A 17,589-nucleotide genomic window follows, 5' to 3' on the forward strand; every position below is an offset into this window, starting at 1 on the left:
GCAGCACATTTTATGGAGGACCGTTTTCTGATCCTGGAAGAGTAGACTACAATGCTGGCTGTTCTGACTCACAGATTGTAAGTAAGTTTTTTATATATAAAGAGTTTTTATATTTTATATTTTTTATATTTAAAGCAAGTTTTTTGGGCAGTGTAGAGTAGGGCTTGTTGTTTGTCATTTCTCCGATCACAAATGCAGACATGGTTTTATGTTTACGCGGCGCGATGCAACGCAATGCTTAAAAAGACAGTATAAGTCATTATAATCCATAATTATGTCCCCACTGGATGCCTCGTTTATAATGGGTTTTCATGTTTTTGAATCATCGCACCGGCCGGACAGGGCATCATCACAGTATGGTGAGGGGCGTAACATTTCCGTCTCACGCTTGAGGTATTCGGCCAATCACAACGCACTGGATAGCTGGCCAATCAGAGCACACCTCGCTTTTCAGACCGATGAGCTTTGTAAAAATCGACACGTTTCAGAAAGGCGGGGCATAGAGGAGATGTGGAAAATAATGTTTTTTTTACCTTAAACCGCATAAACACATTTCATTACACCAAATACACAAAATAATGTTCTTTTTAGCAACATCATATGACCCCTTTAATGAATGTGACTGACTAATTAACCTCTACACATCTGATATATATTTTAAAGTTGCCTCTTTGCCCATTTGTTAAATAAATGTTGAAATTTATACATCTGTCTGAAGACTCTTGATTTTATGTCTAATCTTGTACATTAACACCATACAATAGCATTTTTTTGTTTGCACTGAAAAGAATACTTTATTAATAACACTTAAAGGATTAAAACAACACCAGGGGTGTTAAATACCCCATAGTGTAAAATTTGAACAACAATAGCAAGTGTAACACTTTACTCTCGGCGTGTAATTTTTTCTACACTGTAAGGTGCTATATTAACACTAAAAATTCAACACTACGAACGGTGTACTTTTAACACTAGACAGATTGGGACCATATATGATCTTTAGTAGTGTTAAAATCAACACTTTTTTTTACTGTGTACACTGTACCATGAATACATTTTTATATTATTTTATATTTATTATTTAATATAATATATTAAATGTTATATTATTGATCAATATGTGACTCCGTTGACCAGGCTACACATGACACTAGTTCTGGTCTCATTGCCACATTAATTTAGATGAGATTATATCAGATTAGTTGGAATTGATCCCAGATTGATTCCACTCTTGTGTGTCACGGATTTCCTAAACTCTGTATGGTCACGTGATTTTGCAAACCGTATATCCTCTGCTCCACTTTGGCTGCATCCGAAAACATAGGCAGCTGACTTGCTATGGCAAGCCATTTTAGCATTAAAAAACCCTTGCTGTACTAGTCATAATTTAGTTTTGACTAGTCAAAATTCCAATTCCAGATATCTATTCTGCAATTTTGACTCGTCGTGATTGGAATTAAGATATCTACAATGTGATTATGACTAGTCATATTGTTCCATTGACTTCCATTGGAAAATATTTTCGGATATCTTCAAAAGAGTTTTGACTAGTTGAAATTGTAATTAAAGATATCTATAATTGATTTTGTACTAGGCATAATTCTAATTAGAGATATCTCAAATTACAATTCTACTAGTGATAATTAAATTAGAGATATCTCTAACTGAATTAACACTAGTCAAAATTATAATTCAAGATATCTCTAACTGGTGTTTGACTAGTCATAATTATATTGCAGATATCTTTAATTCATGATTTCTTAAAGATATCCAAAATACATTGGTAATAAATAACTTGCAGATATCTACAAGTCAAATTACAGTTGTAGATATCTTGAATTGGATTTTTGACTAGGCAAAACTTAATAAGAGATATCTTGAATTATAATTTTGACTAGTGTTAATTCAGTTAGAGATATCTTGAATTATAATTTTGACTAGTGTTAATTCAGTTAGAGATATCTTGAATCGGTCTTTGTCAGTCACGTGCGTTTATTATGTGTGACGTCACCGAGGCGCCATTTAGAAGGTATATGGCAGACTTGCTGCCTCGCTGCCGTATGAGGCAATAGGTGCGTTTGACTTCATGCGGCGCCGCGCAAACCGATCCAAGAGGTCCTCGCTGCAGCCTGTAGCACGATGACGTAGCTGGATCAGATCCAATACGTATTGGATTTGACGAGCATGCAGTATTGGATTTTAATGCGCATGCGCAAAGTGGGGCTGTCATTGAAGCTGGTATTTAATGTAAATTAAACTGTAATTATTACGAGATATAGGCCTAGGTGTGTTTCATAGGCTTACACAAATTATATTATACTGTGATTTTAAACTAGTAGTGTATTCAAACTTTAAGCAACGATGGCGTAGTTTTGAATGAAAGAGTTTTGGTATGTAAGCTGTTTATTTTTTATTAGTTTGATTCGTTTTAGAAATAAAACTCTGCTAATGACAATTTTGTTTGTTCTTTATGAAAAAAATGGGGTGTAACTATTGTCTTTATTTTTTCCTCTGATAGTCAAGATAGTTTGATAGTTCTGTCAAAAATTCTGCAAAATTATCAAATGTATTTATTCGAGACCTACTACAGCGCATACAATTAACAAAAGCAAAAAATGTAATGTATTGTTTAGTATTAAAAACACAATTTCCAACACACTGGTCAGTTTCTTCTCTGGTTTTCACTCCATCTCTCCCACACACACGTTCACATGCATAAAAGTAGAAGTATCAGGATGTTTTTGGCTCTTCAGAGCTTCAGTTTCTTAAAGGACTGCTTATTAGCACTTGTTTTAGCAGAAGCCATTAAACCACAGTATGTTTAAAGGTTAAAGTCTTTCTTCACTTGCAGTTCTTCTCTCTCATCTGCTCCCAATTGATCACTACTATATTCACACAAAATACATGTTTTGTTGATGTGAATGATTCAGATTGCTGTGCTGAACTCATCTCTTGCTGCAAACATCTGTGGATCAAGAGGTTCAATAGACATGTGTGAAAAAATGTGCTAAAATGGTCATGATGAGAGATGAAGATCAAACTAAGAGCAGAGTGGAATATGAAGACATGACGAATGTTCACACATGTGTTTTTGTGATCGTGTGACTGTACTTGATCATCCTTATTTTATTTTTTGTATTTTATTTTTGCAATAAAAGGCATAGCAGTGTCTGTTGTATTTTCTTGTTAAAAGTGTGTGCTAAATGAACAATTGTAAGTATAATAGAATGAAAAAATGCAGATGCAGAGGAATTTATTTTGTATTTCATAATGAAATGGAGAGGATGTCATTAGAAAGTATTGATTCTGATGGCGAGGGAGTAGGATATTGTATTTTGGGATGCAGTATATTTGATCAATCACGAGGCAAACGCAACCATGTGTGATGCATTGATTTAATCTTCAAGACTAAAGAGGATGTAGGATATAAGTTACTTTGAAAAAGTACCTGCTAAATAGATCAATGTAAATGTGAAACCAAATCAACGAGTAACAGAAAGTCAGAGTTGAATGATAGCAGAGCAAAAGCATGTTGTCTTGGGTTTGTGTTTGCAAAAATTGCAAACCTAATGTTCTTTTGCCCCAAATCACAATAATAAGGTTAAATAATAAATATCTACATGTTTATTTTAATATAATACAAAAGGTGCTGTAGCGAATTTAGCTCACAACAGGAAATATGAATAATTAACCATAACTAGTTATGATTAATTATTAATATTTTAGATCCGCTGTAGATATTTAGCTGACCACTCAGGGTCAACTGTCTTGTCAATTCTAAGAACGTTAATTTCCTGGTTAAGGATAAAGCACAAATATATATCTTGCATATCATCTTTTTAGACTAAAAAATATCAAAGTAGGAGAGCGCTGTTAGTAAAATAGCAGTGTTGCCAAGTCCACGGTTTTCCTGCGGATTTGGGCTACTTTAAAGGGATCCCTGGGCATTAAGACTTGTATGGCTTAATATAACATATTCAGTGGTCTGTCTGAATACTGGATTCTGATTGGCTGGCAGGTATGCAGTAAAACGGTTTAATGCACAGATAGTTCCTAGTCAGTTTAATCACCCTTCCATATTACTGTGCTGCTTTAATTGATGCACATTAACCAACACGCATCACTCGCACACACACACACACACACACACACTCGCGCACACATGCACACACACACAGAGAGTGAGAGATCACTGATTGTGCTGCACACACACACACACACACACACACATAAACTTGTCAACACTTCCCCGTGATTTTCATTAATAAAATAGCCTAGATACTAGATTGCTACATTATATTCCCCAGCAACGAGGTGATAAAATCGCTGTTGTTGAAGTGATTGTTTGTACAGAGAGACATGCAGATGCAGCACGCAGGTACACACAACTGTCATCTCTCTCTTTCTCTCTCGATCGATAATTCATTGAAATAAATGCTATAATTCATTCAAAGAAGTGGGATCTTACCACACTATTTCATCTCTGTGTATGATTTGAAGCGGGCAGAATGCTAACACTAACGAAAATAACTGTCATTTTTACCCATTTGGTCAAATATTGCGTCTCAAAGAGCAAGACTAGTTTTAACTTGTCTATAACTTGGCAAATGACCATGAAATAAGCGGAGCCTCCGAACATTGCGTCGGGAGGTTCTTTGCCTCCACGTCATGAATTTTAAAATCCTGTAATGCACGGCAAACTGTTGATTATCCCTAACATAAATGATGTATCTTACTGAAATATGCAGTAGAAAACCCATGAAAGATGTATGTTATTTTAAAAAATCCACATCGCGGCCATTATTTCGATGATGTGAAATAGTTGCACTCTGTGAGCTACTGGTGCTATCTGTATCTGTATCTGTTTTTTACGGTGGCCAAGAGAGCTCAACGCGCTGCAACTTAAGAAAACACATGCAAATTGAAAAAACTCTGGCCACCGTAGTTTTTACTGCAACTCAACTCGGAATACACAACTTAGAAAATAAAAGACTGATATGATGACCACAGCTACTGAACGAGTTTACATACGGCAGAGACAAAACGCTAGATGGCATCCTGGCAGGATGTAAACATGACGACGCTAATCATGACGGCGCAGCCACTGAAGGAGTTTCTCAGTGTGGATTTCTCTCGATATCCGGGGCGTTAGACTCCTTGTGGGAAAAATCCATGGTATGACAACTGGTTTAATATCCACCGCTACATGTAAGCTCTTTCAGTAGCTGTATTTTATTTTCTGAGTTGTGTTGTAGTGTTGGGTCGTTCTTGAACGATTCGTTCATTTTGAACGAATCTTTAATGTGACTCGGGAAGAACGAGTCGTCTCGCGGAGTGATTCGTTCAGTCGCGCATGCGCAACATCATATAGGTTCTGTACTGGAATTAGTCAAGTAGTTCATCTGTTTCGAGTCGTTCGTTCATCACGTGACAGCCCCATAAGCTTTAACCAATGCAGACTGAGCCGGAAAGAGAATTGATTAGTTCATCTCTCGAGTCTTCGGGTTTGAGTCACTCGTTCATCACGTGACAGACCCATAAGCTTTAACCAATGCAGTCTGAGCCGGAAAGAGACTTAATAATAATAATAACCAACTCTTTGTTACCTTTGTTACAACATTCAGTGTTATGGAAAATAACCATCATGACAGAAATTCATACATTTATAAACTGTAAGAAGTAAAAAGCTACAATTTGAGACCAGAAACACATCACGTAACTGTAAGAGTAAATAATAATTATAATAATAATAATGATGATAATAATAATAATAACTATGCACCCGCTTGCAGAGGCGGACAGTTACTAAGTACATTTACTTGAGTATTGTACTTAAGTACACTTTTTGAGTATCGGCACTTTACTTGAGTATTATTTATTCTGGGAACTTATGACTTTAACTTCACTACATTTGAAAGACAAATATTGTACTTTTCACTCCACTACATTTCTATCAAGGTCCTTGAAGTAGAAAGTCGTTACTACGTAGCAGATTTGAAAGTCAGTGGGTGATTTTTTTTCTTCTCTAAAACGTGACTTTCTTTTTTTTCAGACAGTTTATCAGTAATCACTCTTGTAGGTCTATGAAGAGATTTCCCAGCATTTTTTGAACACTGACCAGTTGCCAATGTGATATTTATTTACAACAATTCAATAATAAGAAGTTAATATTGTGGTATATATTAGACACAATATTGTCTGATTTTGCTAAATTATGTAAGTGAAAATATTACGTATAAAGCCACAGAAGAACTGTTGTGCGTCTCCTAATAAAACACAATAGGTGTTGAACTGAAGCAGCACTGCACAGACCGTTCTGTGTGTCAAGTCACCTTTATTTATATAGCGCTTTTAACAATACAGATTGTGACAAAGCAACTGAACAGCATTAATTAGGAAAATAGTGTCAATAATGCAAAATGACAATAGTAAACACTAATTTTTCAGTTAAAGACAGTTCATCATTGAATTCAGTGATGTCAACATCCAGCTCAGTTTAAATAATATCTTTGCAATCATGTCAACGATAACGCTGGAAATGAAGTGTCCCCAACTAAGCAAGCCAGAGGCGACAGCGGCAAGGAACCAAAACTCCAGCGGGGACAGAATGGAGAAAAAACCTTGGGAGAAACCAGGCTCAGTCGGGGGGCCAGTTCTCCTCTGACCAGACGAACCAGCAGTACAGAAAAATCAATATAAGACGTAATAAAACAGACGATGAACAATATTAACAGCAATTATTATATGACGCAATCAAACTTATAGCAAAATGTGGTAGTTCTGGATGTTGTTTCAGGGTTGGCATCATCTGAGGTCCTCTGAGGAGTTGAATCATCTCTTCTCAGGTGTTCTGGATCCAGACTGAAGCTTGTGTAAATCCTAGTTACCACGGGATGTTAATCCCGTGGCAAAAGACAGAGAAACAAATACAAACATAATTAGCGTAGCTGCTGTTCCAACCAAGCAAAAATGATTTGTTTAACCCAAACTAACGAATAATAATGTGCATTTGATTAGATATAACTGCAGTAAAAGATTATGACTGCAGTAAAAGATTATGAGATGCATTATTTGAATGCTTGGCCAAAGAGATGTGTCTTTAATCTAGATTTAAACAGAGAGAGTGTGTCTGAACCCCGAACGGTATCAGGAAGGCTATTCCAGAGTTTGGGAGCCAAATGCGAAAAAGCTCTACCTCCTTTGCAAGTACTTCTGTACTTTTACTTAAGTAAAAATCTGTCTTTACAACTTTTACTTGTAATGAAGTAATATTTGACCAGCAGTACATGCTGTACATGTCCGAGCAGTGTTAATATAACACTCAGGATTTTACTGTGTATCTGTACTTTCACTCAAGTAATGGAGTTGTGTACTTTGTCTGCCTCTGCCCATTTGTAAGGAAGCTTGTAAATTAACTAATTTCTCTATCCAATGCTGTCACGTCACATGACAAAAGAACGAACGATTCAAAAGACTCGAGAGATGAACTAATCAATTCTCTTTCCGGCTCAGACTGCATTGGTTAAAGCGTATGGGGCTGTCACGTGATGAACGATCGACTCAAACTCGAAGACTTGTCAGATTAGAGGTGAGGTGAGCTAATCATGGACTGAGACCCAGGTAAGTTTACAATGAATTCATCTTTTCTGTTTCTTATAGCAGTTTTGTATTGTTTGTAGTGTGATCAACGTTTGCGTAAGTAGTAGATGTGTTAGAGAAGTAACACGTAACATTTTAATTATATTTTGCTAAAATGAACGAAATTACTCGAAAAAAGATTCGTTAATTTTGCTGAAGGAGACTCAAAGGTCCGAGTTGGTAAAATTATCCGAACTTCCCATCACTAGATGGCATCACAATATGGTAGGGGCGTAACATTTCCGTCACACGCTTGAGGTATTCGGCCAATCACAACGCACCTCGCTTTTTTTAGAAAAACGAGACTCAAAGGTCCGAGTCGGTAAAATGATCCGAACTTCCCATCACTATTGTGTTGTGGTAAAAATAGCAAGAGATAGCTACTGAGTAGCTCAGTAGCACACTGAGTGCAACCATTTTACGTCATCAAAATAATAGCGCCCCCATAGTCCAAAAGCAATGTTGATTTGTTAAAGGGGTCATATGATGCTGCTAAAAAGAACATTATTTGGTGTATTTGGTGTAATGCGTAATGTGTTTATGCAGTTTAAGGTTCAAAAAACACATTATTTTCCACATACTGTACATTATTGTTTCTCCTGTATGCCCCGCCTTTCTGAAACACGTCGATTTTTACAAAGCTCATTGTTCTGAAAAGTGAGGTGTACTGTGATTGGCCAGCTATCCAGTGCGTTGTGATTGGCCGAATACCTCAAGCGTGTGACAGAAATGTTACACCCCTTACCATACTGTGAGGCCCTGTCCGGCCGGAGCGACGAGACAAAAACATTAAAACCCATTATAAACGAGGCATTTGTTGCATCCAGTGGGGACATAATTACGGGTTATAATGACTTATACTGTCTTTTACGCATTGCGTTGCATCGCGCCGCGTAAACATAAAACCATGTTGTGATCGGAGAAACAACAAGCGCTACTCTGCACTGCTCAAAACTCGCGTTTGAATCATCAGTGGCAAATTCAGGTTGAACTCAGTGGCGGCTCATCAAGGGAGGCACAGCTTCCCCATAATTTTGAGGTGAAAATGGGAGGAGGACGATTTAATGTTAATAAAATTCACAATTAATTTCAGTTCATGTGTCAGAATGTGTATTTTTTGTTTGTAATTTCACAGTTGTAATACCACAACGTGAAAGCGCTGCTTTTCTATCGCGAATGTGCCGAATCTGCTGATGTAATTACAACCGCTAATGAGTAGCGATATTGAATATTTGATCGCCAACAGATTTACCAAGCTGTCATTCAAACAGTATATATACAAATTTATAAAAAAAAAAGGGGAAAACAGCCTAAGCTGGATATAGGCTACAGCAGTCGGCTTAATTAAATGGCGCAACAGGCAGCTCTCTTTTAACACAGACATTTAAGAAGAGATGGATGTTTGCTTCAAGTGATGGGCCAGGTAAGTGAAATTATATTATCTTGCTGTATGTATGTCGTTTTCTTTACGTTTTCTGACTAAAAGCAACCAAAAAGCCATTTTAAGGTGGTTAAGCAAATAATAATAATAATAATCGGCAGGGATCCCAGACTAGAGGCGTAGCAATGGGGAAGGCATTTTAAGGGGCCCCCGATGGCCGACCATTTAAACAAACAGGAATGTTAATATTAATAGCTATAACACGCAGCAACATCCTAGCATTTGTAAAACTGCATTTTTCCATCTCAGAAATATATCTAAATTACGACCTATTCTCTCAATGTCAAATGCAGAAATGTTAATCCATGCGTTTATGACCTCAAGGTTAGATTATTGTAACGCTTTATTGGGTGGTTGTTCTGAGATGACTTGACTAGAGCCCTGCACGGGCCTCAAATTTAGGCCCTAGCCCGGCCCTGACCCGAGACGCTCAGGCAATTACCGACCCGAGCCCGTCTTTTTCCCCTTCTACCAAAACAGCTTATACAACTGTTCCAGCTATTAAAATAGTTCAGTTTTAATGCAATGGCAAAGTGATTATATGTTGTTTCGATTTTTTATTAAGTTAATTTAGAAAAAGGTTTGGAGCATTTTTTGTTCGTTAAATAGGCTATACGTTTTTTTTTTTTAAAGTAGCATAACGACCAAGCGGCCAGCGGCAGACAGTGCGTCTATGTTTGATCAATTTAGCCTTCTCAGATCATCACGACTTACAATAAAATCTATAGATATAAAACAGTTCAAACATATCACAATGTTTGAACATTAAACCTAGATAAATGTGACTATATCCAATAGTTTGCCCGGAGAGTGGAAGCTAAAGCGCGCTTTGCAGGACTTAGAGGCGCCAGCGCGATCACTTACATTTTTTTCAGTGGATACGCCGTCATTTTTGCTCATAAAGGTAAGAGTAATACATCATTCGTTACTGTAAAGGGTCTACTTTTATTTGTGTGCACTCACAATATCAACAAAACGTTGTGCTTTTATAAAATAAAGAAAACAAACATGATGCGCTTTCTGCCGTCTTGTTTTGAACAGGAGCTTCACAGAAATTAACCGAAACTCAGCGAATACATGCCTCACAGACATGATAAATATATCTATAGAAAGCTTTAAATTACTATTAATGAAATAATAGTAATTTTCAGACCGATGAGCTTTGTAAAAATCGACGTGTTTCAGAAAGGCGGGGCATACAGGAGAAACAATAATGTACAGTATGTGGAAAATAATGTGTTTTTTTAACCTTAAACCGCATAAACACATTACGCATTACACCAAATACACCAAATAATGTTCTTTTTAGCAGCATCATATGACCCCTTTAGCAAATCAACATTGCTTTTGGACTATGGGGGCGCTATTATTTTGATGACGTAAAATGGTTGCACTCAGTGAGTACTCAGTAGCTATCTCTTGCTATTTTTACCGCAACACAATAGTGATGGGAAGTTCGGATCGTTTGACCAACTCGGACCTTTGAGTCTCGTTCAGCTAGACACATTTACGCTAATTGCTTTGCGGCGCGCTTAAGCCTATTGCATGCATTTGAACGCAGAACTCTTCAGCTGCGCTGACGGCACGCACCATACATGCTGCTGCTGCTGCTGGACACTAAACACCGTCGAGCCGCTCTTGACAGACGCGGTAGCACGGTCTCATGCTGTTTCCACCAGCGCAGCAATTTTTTCATCACTAATTGATGGATGTCTAAAATATAAAAATAAGGAGAAGCCTAAAACAGGCCCGAGGCCCGGCCCGCGTCTGAACTATGATGTGAAAATTGGCCCGGCACGAAGGGATGTAAAAAAGTCGGGGCCCATCGGGCCCGGGCTGAAATGCAGGCTCTACTCCATCCCCCCTATGGGGGACCCGAGCGTTTTTAATCAATTCCTATGGAAGTTGAGCTTGCGCAATTTAGGAATAACTGAAAAAGTTCACGCACACACACATAAACACGCACGTTAAACATAAAGAAGAGGACAAATCTATCAGGCAGCCTGAAGCGAAAGAAGAGGAGGAAAAGAGGAACCAGGACAACGGTAAGCATAGGCACCAATTTATGTTTCTGCCCACACGCTATTCCACTCCAAACCAAATATAAAACATTTTATTCATCATACTGTTTCCATGAGCAAATGATAACGGGCTAGGTTGTCATGCAACAACTGTGCCTTAAATATTTGAACATTCCCATTTTTACAGCCTAATTAATTAAAAATTATAAATATTTTTTCTCCATTCGATATTGTGCTTGAATTCATTAGGCTACACAAAATATATTATTTTTGTGTCTGGCGAAGAGAAACGCACAGACTACAAATACACAACTAAACAAAACATTCTTTTCATGAGCTTCGGCACAACTCGTTCACTTGCTGATATACATAAAATAATTCAATAAATACCTATTTAGAATAGGCACTTCATTCAAATAACTATTAGGCTAAATAATAAAATAAATAACGAGAATTCACTGACCAAAATCAGCTTGAAAATGCTAACAAAGATGGATCCGTAATTGAAAGGTACTCTATTATGTTATCAGTCAGTCATGGAAGTCTGGTGGTTGATGGGCTTCTGGCAACATTAATTTCAAGAGAGAAGACAATTTTATAGATTTGAGTGCACAGGTTTGTGCATATTATCAATAGGCAACAAAGATACATTAACCAAAAAAATCTTTTAGAAGGGCCTCACTGATTAATTTTGCCTGGGGCCCCCACTTCGTGTAGGTACACCTCTGTCCCAGACCAATACAATGAGTGTGCCTCATTAAGCTAAACAAGACCAGCCGCTGAGGTCAGGCGCTGCAGTTGCTCAAAATCGGCTGCGAAAGTCTTTATGACGACACATTTTATTCTCATTGCTCAGGTTCTGTGATGACAAGGACGACAGGTGTTTCTGGTTTATTCTAAAAATTCAACTCCAATAATGCTCACAGATCTGTGATTTATAACAGTAAAAACACTGATAAAAGCATATTTACCCCCACTTTATTGGTATTTAAATAGTATATATTTATGTTGAACTTTATTTTTGAACATATGGTGCTGTATTAAGCAGTATATGAAAAGTGTTTCTGTTGCTCATGAAAACATTTCTGAAGCGTCTATTTGGCATTTAATTCGCTTCATCTGTGATAAACACCGTGAGAGCGTCACTACCGGGACTCCGGGAGCAGAAAGTGTCCGACTTGATGTCTCCGCTTTTAATTCCGTCTCCGACTGCAAGCGGCAGATCTCGCCAGCCGGTGGCAGGCCAGTGTAGTTCATCTGGAACAAGCCGAATCCATCTTGATGAATGAAGCAGAAGAGCGTAAACAGGTGAACTCTGACCAATAAGAGGACAGCTTTACTCACATAAACACAGTTTGGTACGTTTTTCAATGTTGCCTTGTGAAAGCGAACCGAACCAAGAAGAAAATGCAACATTGTAACAAATTCCTGTTTCGGAACAAAGCAAACAATCTACAGGTCCGAAAACACGAGTGTGCATCGGTGGACAGTAATACTGTAAAGTAATAATAGACCATTAGAAATAAATTAAAATAAAGAAGCGGACCAAATCAAAAGAGAAAGTCACGGGCCTCACGGCCAATCTATTCATTGGTCCTGATGTTGCACCTTATTGCACGTGATGAAAATGATTAAAAACTACCACGATTTGAATGGTTTCACTTTCTTTTATCTAGCACCTTATTCTTGTTTGCATAGTTTCGCTTTCCTTCCTGAACATTCTTTTAGTGAAGAACAGCCTGTGTCTTCATTCTATCATCATCTCTAACAGTTTGGGGCTTGTCCTAAGAAATCTCTGCCTGTAAACCAAAAGGAGGGGTGCCAAAACCACCGGTAAGTTTTTCTCTATTTTTCCTGTTGGTTGGGGTGCTTTCGTTGTTATATTTGCACTCGTTTCATTGTTGTATTTAAATTCATTGAAAATGTACAATCTAAAAATGGAGTTGTTTCCAACCCAAAATGATGGTTTGTTCAACACACTATTGTGTAATAATAATCGAGCCTAGTTTAATTTAAACCCAACAGTTGGCTCTGTCCATATTTTACCCTAAAAACAACTCAGCATTTTTAAGAGTGTTTATTCAGGTAAACAGATCTACGACCCTGATGCACAGCTGATCTTTTTGTTGTGTGTTTGGTAGTGGTTCAGCAGACTGTAAATGATCCGTTATCCGTACGCACCGCGCATGTAAAAAGTAGTTGAGGTCTAAATGGACCACAGTGCAACAAATCACAGTACATGACCATGCCAAAAAAAATAAAGCTTTCATGAAGATTCATCAAGATGATTTATCGTGGAGATGAGGAAATAAGCTAAGAAGTACGCTAACGTAAAGTTGAGTTTTTTTTTTTTTTAACACCTGCCTCTTTTCAGGAATAAAGAGTTACTCTTTTAATTTTGTCGTCAGAACATCCCGAACACCCTGTGTCTGTGCTTTTGACTAGTCTAGTTTCACTTTCTTTTTGCATGGCATGGAAACCCCTACAGGATAAAGATGAAATGAGGTGATTGTAAAACACCTGTTTTCCCTCCTCCCAGACACCAGCATCACTGTGCATCAGGAGTAAAGTAGATTGAGTTTGGGTATTTTCATAACAAACGTGTACTTTGCATTACATGAATATTAATATTACCATTTCAATTGTTATTACAACTGGAGCATTACAATAACACACTGTTTTCTAACTGAATTAGACTTGGCTCTTGAAATGGGTGAAGCAAATGGAAAACAGTGGGTAATGCTTGTGGCTGGTTCAAAGACATGGAAGAATTACAGGCACCAGGTATGTGGCCTACAGTGACAGGATTTTTTGTCATTCTGTTTATCTTTCTTGTGAGTATGTGCCTTCTCTGTGAATCAAGCCATTGATCTTACAGTGTTTCTAGCACCTTGCTCCATGATGCTACAGTTTGTAAAGAAAAGTCTCCATTTCAGGCCGATGTGTGTCACGGCTATCAGATAGTACATCAGAACGGGATTCCTGACGAGCAGATCGTGGTGATGATGTATGATGACATTGCTTATAATAAGAAGTAAGAGACTTCCTGCAGATTTTGAAAGTCATGTGGCACAAGGCTGATGTACATTTGTAGCAGATTTAACACAGCGTTCACATAGATCTTTTCTGTCATGCTGTACCATTAAAATCCTCCCTAATTAATATTATATCCAATGTATTATCACCCGTATGATGGGACATAAAAGTGTTTCGCCACAAAATGCCCTCATAATGTTTTATCTTCCTTTACAGAAACCCTTATCCTGGAAACATAATCAATAAACCAAACGGACCGAATGTGTATCCAGGGGTTCCAAAAGACTACACTGGAGAGGTAATGTTCTTTGTGTCAAACACGAAACAGACGTTTTCATCCTATATCTGAGCACAATTCTGACTGTCTTACAGGAAGTAACACCTGGAAACTTCCTGGCTGCTCTCAGAGGAGACAGCTCTGCTGTGAAAAAGACCAATCCAAAAGTCATTACAAGGTTTGTCTCATTAGTCAGTTACAGTTCTGATACAAATAAGGATAAGGACGGAAGATGATGATATTGTTTAATTTAAAATGATAATGAAAGATATAAATGTTATCTTTTTTGTGTCACACAGTGGAGGGAATGACACAATATTCATCTATCTGTCAGATCATGGAGGTTCAAGCAAGTTTTGTTTTCCTAACAGCACTGTAAGTTTTGTTACCTCTAAAAACTAACGTGTACTACAGTATTTATTACAGTTTAGCAGTTCACTATAGTTAATACTACAGTATGCTGTAGCATTAGTTAAAGTGTTGTGAACACTATAATATATACAGTATAATACACTTTACTATAGTATGGTTCAAAAACACTATAGTATTTACTATAAATTACTATATATTTTTTTTTCATGTGGGAGGTATTGCCTTTTTCATGTCTTATGTTATGTGTATTTGATTTCATCAGACGATGACTCGATTATAAATCAGGATTTTTGTGCAGATTAACATCTTGAGAGGGAGAGCTGGGTAGTCTTAAAGGGCCGCATTTCAGTATTTCATATTCATCCCGTTGTCTGACAACAGAAACAGTAAAATATGTAAATGAAAACAGTTTTATTGAGAATTTGGCTGCATTAAAATACAGTCTGTGCACAGAGAGGCAAACAAATGTAAAAGGCAATATGGCCCAATGACGTCATGAATATGCTAATTATGTCATCTAGCAACATTTAGCAACTTTTCAAGCTAGCTTTAGCTACTTTCCATTGAAAGAAGTCGGCAACACTGGCCTCCTGATCTACTGAACTGTAGTAAACGCAAAACAATGGCATACACGGATAATGACTGATAAAACTATGTTTTTACTAGCGGACAACTACAGTGAATACTGTAACATTCATTATAGTTACTTACTTGACGATGTTATGTCCTAAAATGCCTTGAAGACTCGAATGCAGCCGTTTGTGATGGTTAATTCACGCCCGCGAGCATACGCGTGTGAAGTGCAGACGCAGCTGCGGGAGAGGCTACTTTTACACTGTTGCCACGGGTTATAATGCAAGTTAGCGGTTCTAAATTCACATTAAACCACAGCTTCATGGGTTTTGTGCTGGTATTGGTATATTTTGCATGCTAGTGATAGGAATCGATCCCTTGACGTGATTGGTTATTGGATTGTGACGTAGCAAACCGAGGGCTGTTTCAAACCGCATTTCTGGGTCAGCCTTTGGGAAACTACAGTTTTAAGGAGAAAATACTCAGCAATGGTGTTGATGAATGGATTGGCACATGGTTTGTCTAAAAGCATATTAAAAACACCACATATACAAATAAACAACACAAAAAACTTGATTTTCACCACAGGGGGACTTTGAATAAAACATTGTACAGTGTTGAACCGCTTATATTGTGGTGGTCTAATTCAGTCCTTTTCCTGCAGCTTTATGCCCATGATCTCATTGAAACAATCAACGAAATGGCCAGAAAGAACAAGTTCTCAAAGGTAAATACAAACATTTATATACACCAATTAAAAAATAGTCTGTATATTTTGTGGGCTCTTGTCCCAGAACACCAGAGAAGGAAAAAGCACTCGAGTACTTTTTAAGTGTTATCTGTACTTTTCTTATCTGTAATCTGTTGCCCGTTTAAATATTAATTCAGTAAACCAGGTACTTTTTACTTGAGTATCCAAAAGTACTATGATTTAAAGACAACTCTGAATTTGAATGTATTCATCTTTAAGAAGCGAGCCATGCATATTTTACAGCACGTGCGCACGGGTCATGAATGATCTTTTCCATTAAAGGGCAATATTTATCAGAAGTATGCGGTGACCGGGAGGTGACATGTTCGGTTCACTTAGATATGAACTTGTGGGAACGTGATATTATGATACGAGTTTAATGCGCAAACAAACCTGCGTACCCATAGCAACCCGGGATTATCAGAGATGGATTCATTAATATTTTATTAATTTATTATTATGTGCAATAGTCAGCATTCAAATGTTTATCATGAATAGTTTATCATGAATAAATGTTACATAAAGTGCATAAAATAAAATAGGCCTGCAAGAAAACATTTTATCCATCCCACAGTCTTGTAAATGCATTAACTGATCATCTTTTCCCTGTAATATTTGTATATTATTATCATTATTAGCCTATTATTATTGGCTATATTTTTATTTTCATTTATATTTGTTTTTCCCTTCATTTCGATCTCTTTACTTAACGTTCTGAATACTTTTGTAAATATTAGGCTACTGTAAATGCTGGACATGCCAATAAAGCTTTGATTATGCTGACTGGAATTTTTACTGGAATTCAGTTTAAATTTAACATATATTTAATTCTATTTTGGCTAATTAATAGACCATCATTATAAATAACAGTGTTCCATTGAGGAATTAATCATTCACACAGTTTCATTTGTAAATGAAAACACAACACGCTCATTTATCATCACACATGGGCATAAATACAATCATAAAGTCAAGACTTTATTGGCAAAATTGTCAGGCGTTCACAGTATTTGCTAAATATATGGAAGGCTAGACAATCCTAGCATAATTATACAAAACGTTAAAGGGATAGTTCACCCAAAAATGAAAATGTGATGTTTATCTGCTTACCCCCAGGGCATCCAAGATGTAGGTGACTTTGTTTCTTCAGTAGAACACAAACTGAGATGTTTAACTCAAACCGTTGCAGTCTGTCAGTCATATAATGGAGGTGGATGGGAATCACGGCTTTGAGAGTAAAAAAACATACACAAACAAAACCAATTTAAACCCTGCGGCTCGTGACGATACACTGATGTGTAAAGACACGAAACGATATGTATGTGCAAGAAACTGAACAGTATTTATGTAGTTTTTGAGCTCTGATTCGCGTTCACAACAGCCTGCGCGTGACGCGTGTACGTGCTCTGGCATAGTAGACAGAGATATGTATAAGTAGATGCCCTGGGGGTAAGCAGATAAACATCACATTTTCATTTTT

General features: G+C 37.3%; 1 protein-coding gene and 1 long non-coding RNA gene across 2 annotated transcripts in view; one reads left to right on the forward strand and one right to left on the reverse strand.

Moving 5' to 3' along the window:
- Nucleotides 1-12,562: 12,562 nt before the first annotated feature.
- LOC107565804 (legumain-like) overlaps nt 12,563-17,589 on the forward strand; it is a 9,333-nt gene continuing 4,306 nt past the window's right edge. Inside the window, exons 1-7 of the mRNA XM_016251084.1 lie at nt 12,563-12,933; nt 13,796-13,884; nt 14,037-14,134; nt 14,353-14,434; nt 14,509-14,591; nt 14,713-14,788; nt 16,023-16,085. Of these exons, the coding sequence (XP_016106570.1) occupies nt 13,810-13,884; nt 14,037-14,134; nt 14,353-14,434; nt 14,509-14,591; nt 14,713-14,788; nt 16,023-16,085 (477 nt within the window). The 5' untranslated portion in view covers nt 12,563-12,933; nt 13,796-13,809. The remainder of the gene's footprint in view (nt 12,934-13,795; nt 13,885-14,036; nt 14,135-14,352; nt 14,435-14,508; nt 14,592-14,712; nt 14,789-16,022; nt 16,086-17,589) is intronic.
- The window catches only part of LOC107565805 (uncharacterized), a 23,880-nt gene continuing 20,422 nt past the window's right edge, over nt 14,132-17,589 (reverse strand). Inside the window, exon 3 of the long non-coding RNA XR_001606425.1 lies at nt 14,132-14,142. This is a non-coding gene — a long non-coding RNA (uncharacterized lncRNA). The remainder of the gene's footprint in view (nt 14,143-17,589) is intronic.

The sequence above is a fragment of the Sinocyclocheilus grahami genome, unplaced genomic scaffold, assembly GCF_001515645.1.
Source record: "Sinocyclocheilus grahami isolate Dianchi unplaced genomic scaffold, SAMN03320097.WGS_v1.1 scaffold1028.1, whole genome shotgun sequence".
Taxonomy (NCBI): Eukaryota; Metazoa; Chordata; class Actinopteri; order Cypriniformes; family Cyprinidae; genus Sinocyclocheilus; species Sinocyclocheilus grahami.